A 16,476-nucleotide genomic window follows, 5' to 3' on the forward strand; every position below is an offset into this window, starting at 1 on the left:
TGCAATGCAAAAGCGGTTTATTTAATCAGATTTCCCCGTTTTGTCCATGGCTTTTCTGGAACGAAGGGATCAGGTAGAGACCCTTGCTGAGAACCCTGCGTGCCATTAGCGGGCAGCAATAGCAGTGGGTTCCCGGGGCTGTGGTTTAGATGAGTCCAGCAGAGCAGCAGTGCTCAGTTTCAGCGAGGAAAGAGTTAAAGAGCTCCGTGTTCCCCTGTGCCCGGGAGGCAGCCTTTGTGTTTAACATTGGCAGGGGCTCAGCTCGGGCTGGAGGTTTGTTTTAATTGGGGGAGGGGGCAGAGAACAGGGGACTCTCCGACTTCTTCAGTCTGTCTCTTTCGTTCACTGATTTAGCGGAGGTGGAGATTTTCAATTCCGCCCAGTCAGACGCAGGCAGGAGGATCTGGTAAGACTATCCCAGGAAAAGGCACTCAGAAGAAATTCTCCGAGGCGGCGGCGGCGCCAGCAGCCCCAGCATGAGGGTGAGCCGGGCGGGGAGGCGCGGCGGGGGGAAGTGCGCGGGATGCTGCGGGAGCCCCGTCCCGATCGCACCCCGGGAACAGTCCGGCCCGAGCCGCGGGCACCTTCCGCAGCGCTGGAAACGCCCCGGACAGGGATTCGGTGGCGGTGGTGCACCTCTGTGTGCGGCTGGGAGTGTGTGAGAGAGAGGAAGGGAGAGAGAACAAGAGACGGGCACAAGGCAGCTTGGGGGGACTGCTGTTCCGTAAAGTTTAACAATGCATGGATCTTGCCAGAGGCTCTCTATATAGGCTGCAGGGCAGGCAGCACTGGTTTGCCAATTGATGTTGGAATTGATCCTTCGCTGGCGGTGCAAGGAGTGTGTTACTTCTCTTGGAGAAGGAGCAGCGGGCGGCTTCCCCGGCAGCGCTCGCTGGGAGCAGCCCAGAGAATCCCCCTTGCCGGCGTTGTTCCCCTCCGTGCCCTCCTGCCCTGCTCCCCTTCATTTGCTCCTGCTCGCATCTCAGCTGCCTTACACTCGGCGAGCACTGTTAACGTTTTAGCTGGTCTTTAATATTTGTAACAATTTCATTTCCACTAGTACCGACTCCTTGCGAATCTCGGCATGGGAATTTTCCTGGCTTGATACTGCAGGCAAGTCAGGAATTTAGCTCCCTGCATCCGCGGCTGCTTCTGCAGCACTGCAGGAGCACAGGCACAACACAGGCGGGTGGCGCACACATCAACAGAGCGCCTTTATACCCTCCAGGTACCCAGGCTTCGTGTGAAGGAGGACAATCCTAGATTACCTTATCACAGAAAGTTATCAGGGATGCCAGTGTGTTACTCATACCAGGCAGGCTGCATGTTATATTCTGCAGCAAGATAAATACTTCTAAAATATGCACAGAGGAATGAAGGGCTGTCAGTAATCTATATATAAAAAAAGTACCCTTAAGTAGTTAGCCTATTAAAAAAGCTTTCTAGATTTGCTTCTTAGGGAAAAGTTTCTTCTGGGAGAGGAAGAGATGGAAAATGACAATTTTGTTCCCAGCTTTGTATGCTGGCGGCATGACTGCCATGCTGCCACCATGTTTATATGATACATACATCAAATTTTCACAAAAAGGGTCACAAAGTAAGGAGGAAACTGATACAACTACTAAAGCATAGGGCTGTGGGTTCTGTTTGTAGCTTTATCACATTTACTTGGGAAAGCCATTTAATAGTGATACTTGTTTCCCATCTGTAAATTGAGGAACTGTAGTCATAGGAAATAATGCAAGTATTAATCCTTGCCTGAAAAGAATTACAGTCAAACATCTCTGTTGCTTCTGGTAAGATTTAGAAACCTAAAGTGAACACACTTGCACTACACTACTGCTAAGTGCCCTGAGATACCACCATAACCAACATTTAATTTAATTAAATAAAGAAGGATTTACTATTTGGTATGTTAAACTTTGAAATCAAGTCCATGGGAACTCACAGTTGGCCAGTTCCTGATCTCAAATTCAGTTGTACAAGGATTGAAAGGTGGATCTGTGAGGGACAGCACTCTGCATGCCAGACTGAAATACTCAGGTTAGCATTGCATCTGCTGCTCTACAGAATACACACACACTTCCACAGACCACATACAACAGCAGCCTGCAATACTAGTAAATATTTATACTATGCCTGCTCCAGAAGTACTTTCAGTAAATTTTCTCCCTCCTCCTCTGGTTAATGTCATGCTATAAACTCTGACTCTAACAGCCCCACAAGGAATGAAATTAGGATTCTTTTATTTAAAAGGATCCTCCCAAATACTTCAGGCAAGTCCCTTGAAATCAGAAAGTTATAAATACTTTATTGTCTACTTTTCTTTTGTCAACACTGCAGCAATTCATCTTGTTTTCCAGATATAAGGCATGTAAAAAAAAATAAATCTTAAATTAAACCAAGGCTTCAGGAAAATGGACTCAAGTGGCATCCCTGGTTTCAAAGGAGTTTTGGTATCTACAGTGCCTGTGGCAGCAGTTACACACACTTACTAGAGCAGGCTTCTATGATGCTTTCTTCCCTACCTGGAAATGTCATGAATTGTTGCTTAGAATAATAAACCAAGTATTTTTATCCTTAAAGAGCTTAATTTTTTATTATTAACTTCACTGTGGCTAAGTATTGAGCATGAGTTGCAATTAAATTCAGGATCAAATTACAAAGTTTGAAGGTATTTTCCTGGCCAGAGGTCTATCTGGCCAGAGGACTATAAAATCTTCCTCCTAATATTTAGGGATTTTGGATCTGGTCCAGATTTTGATTTGAAATACATGTCTTTTCATTTTTCATTTGAAATCCAGGTGCTAAGTCAGACAAAAATAATATAAAGACTAATTGTTGCAGTGCTCAAAAATACTCAGAAAAATGATGAATTTACTACCTTTAATTTTTTATGTAGTGCTTTTACCCTTCTTTTTCAAAGAAAAAAGAATAAGTTCTTATTTTAGCTGAAACACCATTCAGCAGTCTCTAACACAGGTCGACTTTTCCTGCAAGACTATATTTTAAAACAGAATTTCATCTACCTTATTTTTTCCATCCCTATACAAATTCTATCTCAAGTTAACAGGGTTTTGTGGGATCTTATTTGCATAAGCTATCACTTCAGGAATTTTTTGCATTTGCCTCTTGTCAGACAGGTAATGGGGGTAATCTAGATTTCAGAGCAGCCCAGTGAGTATAAACAGGTGTTTATACATATGTGCTGCAGAGGCTGAACATTCAGATACCCTCCCTAAGGGAGAAACAGGATGTGTAAGACTACCGGTTGTACTGATTATGTGCTTTTTTTTTTTTTTCCTTTTGCTTACAGTTTCTCTCTGCAGGTGAGAAAGTGAGAAGTACCTCACTGAAATACTGAAGAAAAAAGAGAAACCCTTGTCTCACTGAATTTCCTCATTGGGGACTTCAGGATGGAAGCCTTGTGTTTAAGAGTTTCCTTCCTGCTGCTGGTCCCGGGATTTGTACTCAGTGACAGCTCTGACAGAGACGTTTCCAACCGGAGTGACTCAGTAAACCCCCTTTCCACCTTCTCAGGGATGGAATCCAGCATTCTCCTCACCACCATACAGCCCCCGGTGTCCAACCAAACTGTCAAATGCTCCCAGCAGACTAAGATTGCTGAAACTTTCAAATACATTAACACCGTGGTGTCCTGCGCTATTTTCATCATTGGGATGGTTGGGAATGCAACTCTGCTGAGGATCATTTACCAGAACAAGTGTATGAGGAACGGCCCCAACGCGCTGATAGCCAGCCTGGCACTGGGAGACCTTATCTACATTGTCATTGATATCCCCATCATCGTGTACAAGGTAGGACACCATGACCCCTTCCACCTGCAGTTCCCTAAGAGTTCCCTGGCTGTTCCCTGTGCTTCCTTCTCTATTTAGTGCTCTTCTGTCAATGAATAGTGCACTTAAGGAAACAATAAAACTCCTTTTTGTTCTGCAACAAACTCCTTGCTCTCAGGTCCCACCTCCAACAAGAAAAAGTGCATTTCCCATTAAAGATGATGTAGCTCTTAGCTCTTAACCAGAGTGTGGCCTTGGGCATTTCACAGGAGCTCTTCGTTTCTCATAGCTGTTACAGCTAGCAAAAGAATTCATGAGGGAAGACTTTTTATAAACTGTTCTCCTCCTTGATAGACTAGTTGCTATTTTTATATTATCCAGTCCTTACTTTATATTTTTACAGAAAATACTCCCTGTGATATGCAGGTCTCATATTATGATTTTGCAGGGAGAGATTATGTCAGTTAAGTTGAGCCTTAAGGTTTTCATTTAATATTCATTAATAGCAGAGTCTCAAAATTAATCCAATTATATCACAGACCATTTCTGAAATATTAAATTTCATCTGGATTTGTCAAAGTGTAAAAAGGCTCCTCAGCAGTTCTTTTATCCGGTATAAAGTTATCTTGTCCCAGTGTTTTGATTTTCCATTTTAATTAAACAAAGCCACAAAACAGTGTTTTTTCTGATGCAATTTATATTTACCAATATAATTCAAGCCAGAACATGCTTGAATAAACAGAACTGAGCCCTTTTTAAATATATTTCATTGATATTAACTTCTGTTAGAAAATCATCAAAGAATTTTGTAAGCTTGTGTCTGTCTCTTTGTGGACCATACATAGGTACATAGCTGACAGGATATTTGACTTTTTCTTCCTTTTTTCAGCAGAAACATGAAGTGTTTCTGTTTGTAAATAAAACTCTAAGTTATATAATAGATATAATTATTCTATAGTTAAGAAAAAGTATTCTTCACAATTTCAGCACTTAAATTGATTCTAATTACTTTTATTTACATGTGTTTTAAATGAAACATTTTAATGCATAGTTTTATAATAATTGGTGGCCTGTGGTTTCAAACTGGATTTTAAAATTAAAGAAACAATTATTTTAAGACATGCATTTTGCATCTTTATAACATGGACATCATAACTGTGAATAACTATAACACAGGTATTCATATGACAAAATGATAAAATTTGAATTAATTAATGGAAAAAAAATTCACTCTGTGCATTTATTACATTTGTACAGAGGCACTGGGAGTCTGTTAACTTTCACCAACCAGGAAGAGGAGGTGGAAAACTTAATTCTATAAACAGTTGGAGAATGTTTCAGGATCACCAGCCCTTGTTCTTGTAGATGACTTTAACCTTCCAGACATCTGCTGGGAACTTAATACAGCAGAAAAGAGGCAGTCTAGGAAGTTTTTAGAATGTGTGGAGGATGACTTTTTGTTGCAGCTGGTGAGTGAGCCCACCAGGGGAGGGACTATGTTAGACCTGTTTGCCAATAGAGAAGGGCTGGTGGGAGATGTGGTGGCTGAAGGCCACTTGTGGCACAATGATCATGGAATCATAGAGTTCTCGATATTTGGTGAAAGCAGGAAGAACATCAATAAGATTTTTACAGTGGACTTCTGGAGGGCAAACTGGCCTGTTTAGGAGATTTATTCAGAGAGTTCCTTGGGAAGCAGCCCTTAAAAACAAGGAATTCAAAAAAGATGGGTGTGCTTCAAAACAGAGATCTTGAGGGCACAGAAACTGTCCCTCTGTGCAGAAAGATGAGTTGATGAGGCAAACGTGCAGCCTGGATGGGCAATGAGGTTTCAAAGGAACTTGGGAATAAAAGGAGGATGTATCATCTTTGGAAGGAGGGTCAGGTCTCTCAGGAAGCATTTAAGGGGGCTGCTAGGACATGTAGGAAAAAAATAAGGGAGGCCTAAACTCAGTTTGAACTTAATTTGGCAACTTTTGTAAAGGGTAATAAAAAATATTTTTACAATTTTATTAATGGCAAAAGGAAGGATAAACCAACCTTTGTTCTCTACTGGATGAGGGAACATAGTAACTACAGATGAGAAGGTGGAAGTGCTTAAAGCCTTCTTTTCCTCTTCCATGGGAAGATGGCTTGTCCTCAGGACAACTGTCCTCCTGGGCTGGTAGATGGTGTAATGGTCCCCCTATTATCCAGGAGGAGGCAGCCAGAGAACTGCTGAGCAGCTTGAATGTTTATAAATCTATGGGAGCAGATGGGATCCATCCCAGGGTGATGAGGGAGATGGCAGAAGAGCTTGTGAAGCTGCTCTCCATCATTTACCAACAGTCCTGGCTCACTGGTGAGGTTCCGGATGACTGGAAGCTGGCCAATGTGATGCCCATTCACAGAAAGGGTAGGAAGGAGGACCCTGGTAATTATAGGCCAGTCAGCCTGACCTCAGTGCCCAGCAAGGTAATGGAGCAGTTTATACTGAGTGTCATCACTCACAGGATGACCAGGGCATCAGATCCAGCCAGCATGGGTTTAGGAGGGACAGGTCATGTTTGACCAACCTGGTCTCCTTTTATGACCAGGTGACCCACGTGGTGGATGCAGGAAAGGCTGTGGATGTGTCTATTTGAACTTCAGCAAGGCCTCTGACACCGTCTCCCACAGCACACTCCTGGAGAAGCTGGCAGCCCATGGCTTGAACAGGAGCACTCTGTGCTGGGTTAGGAACTGACTGGATGGCTGGGCCCAGAGAGTGGTGGTGAATGGTGCTGCATCCAGCTGGGGGCCAGTCACCAGTGGTGTCCCTCAGGGGTCTGTGTTTTTGTTTAAAAAAGACTGGATGTGGCACTTGGTGCCAGGGTTTAGTTGAGGTGTTAGGGCTGAGTTGGACTCGCCGATCTTGGAGGTCTTTTCTAGCCTAGTGATTCTGTGATATTATCTATGGTGAAATGCAGCACCTGGTTCTGATCTTCCAGTTGTATAAATTACAGATAAGTCTTTGAACTTTAACTGGGTTTAATATAACATTAATTTGAAACTAGGATGACAGTAAATAATTATGGATGCGTTTTAATGGAAATTCTAGTTTTCACTTTTCAATACTCCACCTGGAAAGTTAAATTTGTTGATTTTACCAATTTGCTGATAAGATATCTGTAGAGTATTTTGGATTAACAAGTTGATGAGAAAGATTGAAAGATTAGCTTCTGCATGACTTGAGATCCATCCGTCTTCCACAGATAGATAGATAGATGGGTGAATGTCTAATGGGGCATCAGACTGGGGTTCTTAGCTGGACTCAGAGTCTACACAAGGCCAGGCTGGATGGGACTCTGAGCAACCTGGGCTAATGGCAGGTGTCCCTGTCCATGCCTGGGGGATTGGAACTGGATTATCTGTAAGGTCCCTTCTAACCCAAAGCATTCAGTGATTCTACAACTGCACCTCTCATGATGTATTACAGTTTCCTCCCTGGTAAATTGCCCTTACGTCCTTATGGATAATTGCTAAGGCAGCATTCTCAATTCTCATGGTATATGTGATAGTACACTTTAAGGAAAAATGGCATGAGTTCTTTTCAGAGCCAAGTTTGAGAAAGAACAAGCGGTTTTATTACACAATTTTTTCTAACCTTTAAAGAACTCTGCTTCTTTTTGCAAAGAGGAATGGAAATCTGGAATTAATTTTGCCTTTCAGAGTTGCCTTTTGATGGTCTTCTGAAAGCTCTTCAGAAGTCCAGTTGAAAGTAAAAAACAATTTTTTTACATTCTCTTTATTATTTTGCAATAATTTTTTTTTCCTATTAATTTTCTGTCGCTTCTCTGGAATTCCATAGGTGCATTTGCCCTGCTCTATCTTATATGATGAGCTGATCTATGGTTCTGATTTGATGAATGAAATTGCCTTAGCCTACATGAGAAATTATTTTTGTGCTGCAGAGAAGTATTGGATAAATAAAGGCTATGAACAGAACTGCAGCCCCTTGACACCAATTTCCACATGTAAGAAGGCAGAATTCAAGTAACCTTTAAAGCTTAATTCTAGCTTTTAGTTATTTTTCAGTCACTTAACTTTCAGAATAAATTATTTATAAATTACCATATGTAATCACCTTGTTGTCTGAGGTTATCTGCATTTATGAGAAGCATTTATGGCTTTATAAGGGAGCTCTGGCACATCCGATAAGAAATGCAATTATTATTATTATAGTCCATTTTTCATATGAACCAGCAAAGATTCTTACATTAGAAGTTGGGATTAAAATTTGTTAAATGCCATTCCTGTTTGTTCTGCTAGGGATCCTAAAATCTGTGTCATATTTCAGCTCCTCTTGTTGAGTGACAGTGTGAAGGGTGGCCACTGGAAATATCATGATTGGATAATTGAAGTGATAGGCTTTTAAGGAAAAAAAGTTCAAGTGTTTTAATTTTTGTTTTAAAGTAATTCATACCCTTCTGAACTTAATTTTAAAAGATTCTTTTAGTTTCAGAGTCAGCCTCATGTTGAAGCATATTTCAGTACCCTATATGTAGTGTCAAACACTCCATACCTTTTAGGTCAGATCTTTATTTTTAGGACAAAACAGGTCTGAAATCAGAGTAAACAAGCTGCCTATTAAAATAACAAATAGTAAGTACAGTGTTAAAATGGCCACACTGTATAGAACAAAATGCATAATACCTGTAATTATAATTGAAATAGTTATAATCACTTTCCTGAAACATAATGTAGTCTTAACTATTCTGAACTATTTTTGAACTATTTTGAAACGACTTTCAAAAGAGAAGTAGATAATGCTGCTGGTACTCAAATCATTTTACAAGCCCTTAGAAAGAAGCAGCTATAAAACTGTAATAACTGGCAATGTAAGATCCCAGGAGAATTGAGTCCTTCATTCTGTTATGCATTTACACAATTAACAAAGGTACGGTGTTGGGAAAAAAGTAATTATATAATTTATGTCAACTAAAGATGTGGTCACAGGTGTTTGACATTTTTAACCTTTCTTTTTGGTACAGTAGACTCAAAAACTCACTTTTTACTTTCTCCAATTACTGTAATTATATAGTGGATTCCCCTAGTTGTTAAGTGGATTGCAATGTGAGTAATCACTGTCCTTTGAAAATGTTTTGGATGTATTAAAGACTCATTACACTTAATTACCACAATATACACTTGCAGTATCAAATCAGTACTAAAAATCTTAATAAATTGAGTTTCATGGGAAGGGTGACTGTTATAAATCTAACCTTAATAGACCAAACTAAGAGAATTTAATTTTCAATCACATTTTTATACCACCAGGACCCAAATGGTCTCCTGTTTACCCAAAACATACCCATTTCAGACATTCAAGATGTCCAAGCCTAAAGCCCCGTATCAGTAAGAATTACTTCTCTTCAGGGAAAAGAAAAGCAGAAAATAAAAGTTTTTTACACTGCTCTAGAGGTAGGGTTAAGGCATTGAAGAAGAGACAGATTCCTTTTCTTGTTTCAGGTGGCATTAGCACATAACTGAAAGCTGCTGATCACTGCATTACCCATCACTGCCATGTGCATTTTTTATCAAATACATTCAGATGCAAAGCAAGAAAATTTCTTTAGAGGGCTGCTTTCCATAAAGGCTTTACATTGTTTCCTAAGGCTGTACAAAGGCAGCAGCAGAATATTCACAGCACCACTGTTGCCTTGGCTGCTCTGAGCTCTGGCAAATCCTTACGGCTGTTCCTGCTGCTGCTCTCATGGCTGAAGTTCAGCAGAGCAACAGGAACAACCACAGGCACTCACCACAGACATTGCTGTCCACTGTTCTTTCCTGAGATCATAGAGCTTAAAACACTCTAGACCAAGGCTCTCACCTTTAGAATGGCAAAATTCTAACTCTTATTGGGAAGTCCTGAGTTGTCTCTGCTTCCAGTTTTATGCACTTTAGAGAAAAAACATAAAATGGGCTCTATTTCCTGGAAACTGGCCTACATAGGACTGACATAAACTGTATTGCCTCAGATCAGAATATGCTTAACTCCTTAAACCATTACTTTACAAAGCAGACGAAGCTATAATTAGGCAGCTTTTTACCTGTTTCTTTAGTAACATTTTCCTAATAATTTTATTGGTATAAAGGGGAAGACATCTACCCAGGGAAAAAGCAAGTATTCACTCAGACAGCTCAAGAAGATGTTTTCTTGAATAAAACAGGGATTTTTGATTAGTTAACTGGTATTCATACTTGCTTGAGTTGCAACATTTTCTAAATCTGAGTTGTCCACATAGAACATTAAAAATCTAAGTCTAGAAGGTAGCTGACAGCAAGCAAACACATTCATCTATTGTGTCTTCAGTGAAGGAAGACTCAGTTAAGACATTTCTAGTCATGGACATTTTTTAACATCAGAGCATGTGCATAAGTGTCAGAGCAAACCCTTCTGAATCAAAAAGTATTTGGCATATCTGAATACCTTCACCAACAGAATTAGTAATTATACCTACATGGGGATGATAATTAACCATATTGGCACTGATCTTGTAGCTGACAGAAAAAGTGTCATCTTTTGTGCCAAAGGAGTATAAAGCCAAGCCAACAGCACACAAAATGTTAAGGGCACTTAGAAAAGAAACCCTTTAAAGGCAGAATTTTTCATATGTATAGTGGGTATTTCTCAATGAAGTACCAACACAAGTAGGAAATTCTGAGACTTCAACTTAACAACTACATTCTGGCTTTCAATAAATTCTTTTCAGGGATTCCAAGAAGCAATGAATGGGTGGCCCAGTGTGATGCAGAAATCCACACAACCTGCTCCAAGCAGGACCTGTTATTTGGGTGTATGTCTCCATATAGTGACCAAACACAGCAGAAACCCAGAGGTAGCACAGGATTGATCACCGAGTCCTGAAGGCAGAAATTTCCCAAAATGGAGCAGGGAATGGAAACCCATCAGGAATCTGTTCTATTTACAAACTGCAGCTTCCAAGCAGAGTGTGTTTAATGTGCATACCAGGGTAGCAGTTAAGGAAGATATTTTATTTTCTAGGTCTTAGTTCAAGATCCACTCTGCCTTTAACTCATAGTTCTTTGGGGAGCGGGACATATGTTCCTATCAATGCACAGCTCCTCTCTCATCTTCAGTTCCTCATTTCATGCCTGCCCTGCTGCTATGTGGATTTGAAATAGTGTACAGTACTTAGAGACTCTAGGTTTAAGAGAATATTTTAGTGTGTTTTCTTCTTTATTTCTCAACCAGCTGAACTCTACAGATAACAAGGAATTGTTTTGATTGCGCATATCCAGGGCTTACCAGTTCTGCAGTAACTTCTTAGAAATCCTGTCACTCTTTTTAGCAGCACACAAAAGAAAACATAGCTGGAAGAATAACAAAAGAAATTTTATGCCCAGGGATTGAAATAATTCCTTTCAACAAATCACCATGCACATAAGCACACCTTGCAGCTCATTTCCCTGAAGAAGAGCAGCCCAGCTTGAGAAACAGTTTACCTAATGAATGGGAAGATAGCCAACACCATGGAAAGCAATCCTGCTTTGTAAACAGCAAAAATACCACAGGCGAGATGCCTAGAGTTTTTAGGAATGCTTTACTGCTAAGTAGATTTTTGTAATAAATATAAGCATTTTAATAAGAGCCTAAAACTTAGGATTTCTTTTTTTCCAATCAGTTGAGACAGAATGTTCTGCTGCAAAACCAGAGCATTTTTTTCCTTGCTTTTCAGGATCTCTTGAAGTATAATCTATTTTCCCTTGTGTAAAAACTATATATTCCCTTCAACAGCTGCCTAAGCAGGAGAAACTGTAGGCATTCAGTGAATGGCATGAGACCATTTGCTACCTTCACCTTTACTCAGCTGGGCTAAAATAAACAAAACAGTAGAAAAAACTCTGGCAGGGCAATTCAGAGTAAAAAATGCCTTTGATGGTTCTCATGCATCCCCACATAACCTTTCTTCCTTCCAGGAAGAAACCCAGTCAGTCTTTTATCCACCCAAAGTGGAAAGAAAGACAGTTCTTGGTTGTAGCAAAATCAGGAATGTATTTCCTGCAAAGAAGAGTTGAAGAGATACAGTGTGTTCTCTCTACCATGCCAGTGTTGTGAATCTAAGTATAAGGAAATAAACAAATTATCCCAAAGCTGGAAGAAGCTTAAATAATCATCTCATTATGTACTCAATACTGGCCTTATCCCCTGCACTACAAAAGCTACCCTCATTCTTAGTTTTCCTCTACTCTTTGTTTCCCTCTAGTCACTGTCCTTTCAAAATCTGAGGTTTTTCACTTCAGCAGGGGGAAGGAATACTTAGAGACAGCCTGTGTTCCTCTCTACCTTGACAGCTCTCCCTCTTTCCTATTAAGTGGTGGGGCACAGCTGAGTTGTGAAGCAAGAAATGGATGAGCTTTGTCCAGCAGTGCAATTCTCTCCTGTATATATGGGTTTTAGGAAGAAGGGAAAGGCTTGAAAACATGCAATGAATTCTTACCCTATGACATTTCATGAGGACAGAAGGTTCCTGTTTCAGTCACCACAACCAAAATACAGTGAGCCAAGGACTCAATACATCCTTATTCCTAACTAAGCAGTCTTACAGATCAGAGGCGAGACACTTCCTTCAGAATCATCATCTTTTGTCACTTAATGCAGTCAACCCAGTGGTACAGAACTTAGACACTTCTGTGCTAAGCCAGATATCACCTAGATTCCACCCAAAACACAAGATACCTTGTCTGGCCCATACCTTGAAGCAGACAACAGCATATATAATTGTAGAACACAATTTAAGACAGAGCTTTATCAAGACAGCTCATTATCTCATAGACGAAACTAGCCTTAAAAAAAGATAAAATGGAAAAAGAAAACCCAGAAAAACCAAATGTGCTGATGTAACAAAACCAAAAGAATTTCCCTTATCTTTCATTCTGGGCTATGTGGCAAGGAGAGAAAATCACCCCAGATTACACTGTTTTTGTAACTCCTGTTCCACAGTTAGGAGATGTTGGTCACTTACACGCCTGGATCGTACCTATACAGACAGAATCTGTTGGCTTGGTCCCTTTCTCCATTACTGCACAAATATAACTTAAGTCACAGAATAAAGAAGGTATTTCTATTTTTCCTGAAGACAGAAGAGAAGCTGACTTCCATGGTAGTGCCAGAGTTGTTCCAGCAGTGTCATGAAACAACTAAATGCCATGAAGTTCAGGGGAGTGTCCTGGATGGCAGCAGCATGAGGGACAAGCACCGCATGTAAAGAACACAGTTCAGTTTCTGGGAAGAACATCTTGTGTGCCAGCACAACAATGGTCCCAAGTGGATATAGGCAGAGGCAGTCTCTAGAGCACTAGGATGAGATCAGAGCAGGAAAGAGCAGGTATGAAGCCTTTGCTGCCACCCTTAATGTCACATGGCAGAGAGAGGGGACGTCCTGACATGCACCTGTTGAGCTGAAGGAGTTTTAATAGAGCAGCTCACAGCCGGTTCATATCCAGCACTCAACCAAGTCCATCTATTTTGGGCTGAGCTCCAGGGCCATCATCTGCCTGCAAACACACAGTATCAGCCTGGCATGAGATAGGCTGATGTGGCTGCACATGAGTGTGCTCTGGCCAGCACTCATGTGGTGGGTTTACAACATTCTCTCCTTCAGACTATATATAAATTGCTTGGGATGCACAGTGGGACTTGATGTTTTGTACATCATCTACCATACCGAGGGGGGTTAGAAAATAGAAGCAACAGCAGAATAAAATCAATGGAGTGACATTTAAAAATCACTGCAAAGGAATGTTCTCAGTGCTGATGTTTTGTTTGTCTTCAGCTGCAGCTCAGGGCAGAGAGGCCATATAAAGCAGCAGAGAAGGGAGGATGCTCAAGGAAGCTGTGGCTGTCTGGTCACTTTGCTGAGTTTTTACAGAGCAGTCTTGATTTCTGATTTCAGTGCAAAAATACATGTTGACCACACTCTTTTCTCAGGAATTGCACCACAGTATGAAATACCCCTAAGTTACAAACTGCACAAGGGGAAAGTGCATTTCCTTTGCCATATGTCTTATTTTGGAACCTCAGGAATTTCGTAAGTGGGTTTGCAAAAGCACAATCCACTTCCATATCTCATAGAGAACTGGGACACAAGTAGGAGCAATCAGTCTGATTTCTTCTATCCTAGAGCCTTGAGAGAAAATGTAATTTTCTAGAATTTTATAATCATTTTATTTGGATAGTAAAATATGCAAAAGCACTCAAAGAGCAAAGCCAGTAGTTCCAGTTCTTCTATTGTACCTAAGTAAATCAGGATTAATTAAATTAAATTCCTGGGCTCATTTTTTTTAATAAAAAATAAATGTATTATTTCCTTCTGAAATTTCCATACCATGCTAGGGCAGAACAGAGGGAAATGGACTAGTTTTTATGCAAAAATTAGTAAAACTAAAGACAGGATCATTTTTGCTGACTAAAAATATCTACAGAAGAAAAAAACCCGGCACCTGATCCAAAGGGAAGTAATGAATGCATAGCTGATGCAGAGTGATAATGGAGTACACCCCCAGAAATGATTGCAAAGTGAATCTTGAAATCAAAAAACCTTATTTCTGGTCCCAGGAATTTTGATTAAAATCCACTTGAAAAGAAAGTCTAATGATTTGGTACTGATATTACTTCAATTAGTGGAAAGTGTAAGAAACAAAAGGAATAAAATACTTTTAATCTCAAAAAAGGAGAGCTTCCTGGGGTGTGGGGTTGAAGCGTACATGCTGAAAGCATGATAAAGCTTCCCTGTGAGGAGTAATGAGTTAGTGAACCTTTTTCAAGTACAGCACTTTTCCTTTTGAAGCTAATATTTGCCTTGTAGTAACAGAGTTTTGCAGTCACTACAAAGTGCTTGTTCATTTCTACTGCTGGTGTAGCTCCAGCCACAGTCAGGGCACTGAAATGAATAGGTAGCTTTCAGTTGCCTTTTAAAGTGCCATCTGTAATGATAAATGGGTTTTGGGGCTCTGGTAGGCACAGCGGACACCAGAACTGAGACTTCTGCAGAAGTCTGTTAGAGCTGCTTTTCTGTGGCAGTGCCATTTATAATTTAGCCTTCCCAGTCTAAGAGCTACTCTGATTTTACCCAAACCCAGCCAAGAGTTTGGAGCTGAAATTCCATGTGACTACAACATGGTTGAATTCCTACGGGTCCTAATTATCCCTTCATTTTTCAACTTTTTTTCTGATAAAAACTAAAACCTCATATGAGAGTTCTAGGCAAAATGCAGAATATGCTCTGCAAACATTTGTTACACTATTGCAAACCTATCTGGAAAAGAGTTCTGCTGGAGCTTTCAATGTATTTCAGTCTATAAATGCAGACAGAATCAGAGGAATTAATCAAGAGCTTGCAGATCTAAACTTATCACCTTTGCTACTGAAGGTACTGACTACAGTACCTTCCTAGTGACTACACCAATCCTAGCAATCCAATCCCTAGCCTTTTGAGAAAAGGGGATTTCCTTTCTTCAAATGTGACTAACCTAAACTGGGGTACCATAGCAAAGGTGTTTGCACATGTAAGTTTTACCCACAGTTTCCACCCAGTTGGCTGAAAGCTGTGAGTTGCTAAAATCTGTCCTGAAATACAAATAATCAGATGACAACATTAATATAGTTTTAGAGAGGCACAAGCAATGTGGAGCGCATAGGTGCTTCCAGCATTTTTGAGGTATCGTTTGGGGGACAAAATCACAACTAATTCAGCGTTGTGATGAATGACAATAAAATAGAGGAGGTGAAAAAAATCCACAGCAGGAGTATGAGGAGAAGATTAATTCCTTCTTAGGCAGAATTTTGTGATAAACATCCACACACCACAGCAAAGTTCTCTGAAAAACTCATGCTATGAAAAAACTGAAATGTAACACCTACCTTAACTGAGATAAAGACAGATGTGAATTTGAACTTCCCACAGTTAACTTTTGTATTGATAAACGTAGTGATTATTAGCATGCTTCAATTTAACACTAATTTAAATAGATATAAAATGTTTACTTTCAGTATTACAGTCCTGAGTTAAAACCAGAATTTGTTTTTCTAATTCTACAGCTAGAATACACCCACTTTTACCAGGTTAATGTGTTTCAGGACCTAAGCTTCTACTGAAAAATATTTCTAGTCCTTGTGGTTGCAAAGCTAACTCTCAAAACATGAACATCCTACCACTGAGAAAGTCTCAGCAGCAGAGACTTGGAGAAGAACAACAAAATGGTAGTGCATGAGTGAGAAGGTTTAGTGACTTTGTTTTTCAATAGCACTATTCATGAGGGCTGAAATATCCCGCTTGAGTTAAAATAGCTAAGTTAGGGCTTAGTACTTTGTATGTACTTAATAATTTTTCATTTATTACACTTACACTGAATGTAATCTGCCATTTTACTGTCAGCACAAGTAAAGGCTGATCTTCCGTGACCCTGCAGCCAGTTGTAGATTTGACTATTCTGAATAATTTCCTGTTCTGTATTTTGTGTGTATACATGCTATCAGAGCTCAGTTCAAAGACATTTTCAAAGCTTTAACAATTATAGCTAGAAATATTACTATTTATATGCTAATTCTTCACAACTGTGCACATGAATCACTGTACTAATATTTATTATGTAAATGCCTCCTTGGAAATACTGCTCTGAACCTCAGTCACTCACA

The 16,476-nt window shown here is 40.1% G+C and overlaps 1 protein-coding gene across 1 annotated transcript in view; it reads left to right on the forward strand.

Moving 5' to 3' along the window:
* The first annotated feature begins 309 nt into the window (after nt 1-309).
* Nucleotides 310-16,476, forward strand: part of EDNRA (endothelin receptor type A) — a 33,952-nt gene continuing 17,785 nt past the window's right edge. The window contains exons 1-2 of the mRNA XM_014254824.2: nt 310-482; nt 3,317-3,818. Of these exons, the coding sequence (XP_014110299.1) occupies nt 3,417-3,818 (402 nt within the window). The 5' untranslated portion in view covers nt 310-482; nt 3,317-3,416. The remainder of the gene's footprint in view (nt 483-3,316; nt 3,819-16,476) is intronic.

The sequence above is a fragment of the Pseudopodoces humilis genome, chromosome 6, assembly GCF_049639895.1.
Source record: "Pseudopodoces humilis isolate 2021_Gansu_Grassland_sample_001 chromosome 6, ASM4963989v1, whole genome shotgun sequence".
Classification (NCBI taxonomy): domain Eukaryota; kingdom Metazoa; phylum Chordata; class Aves; order Passeriformes; family Paridae; genus Pseudopodoces; species Pseudopodoces humilis.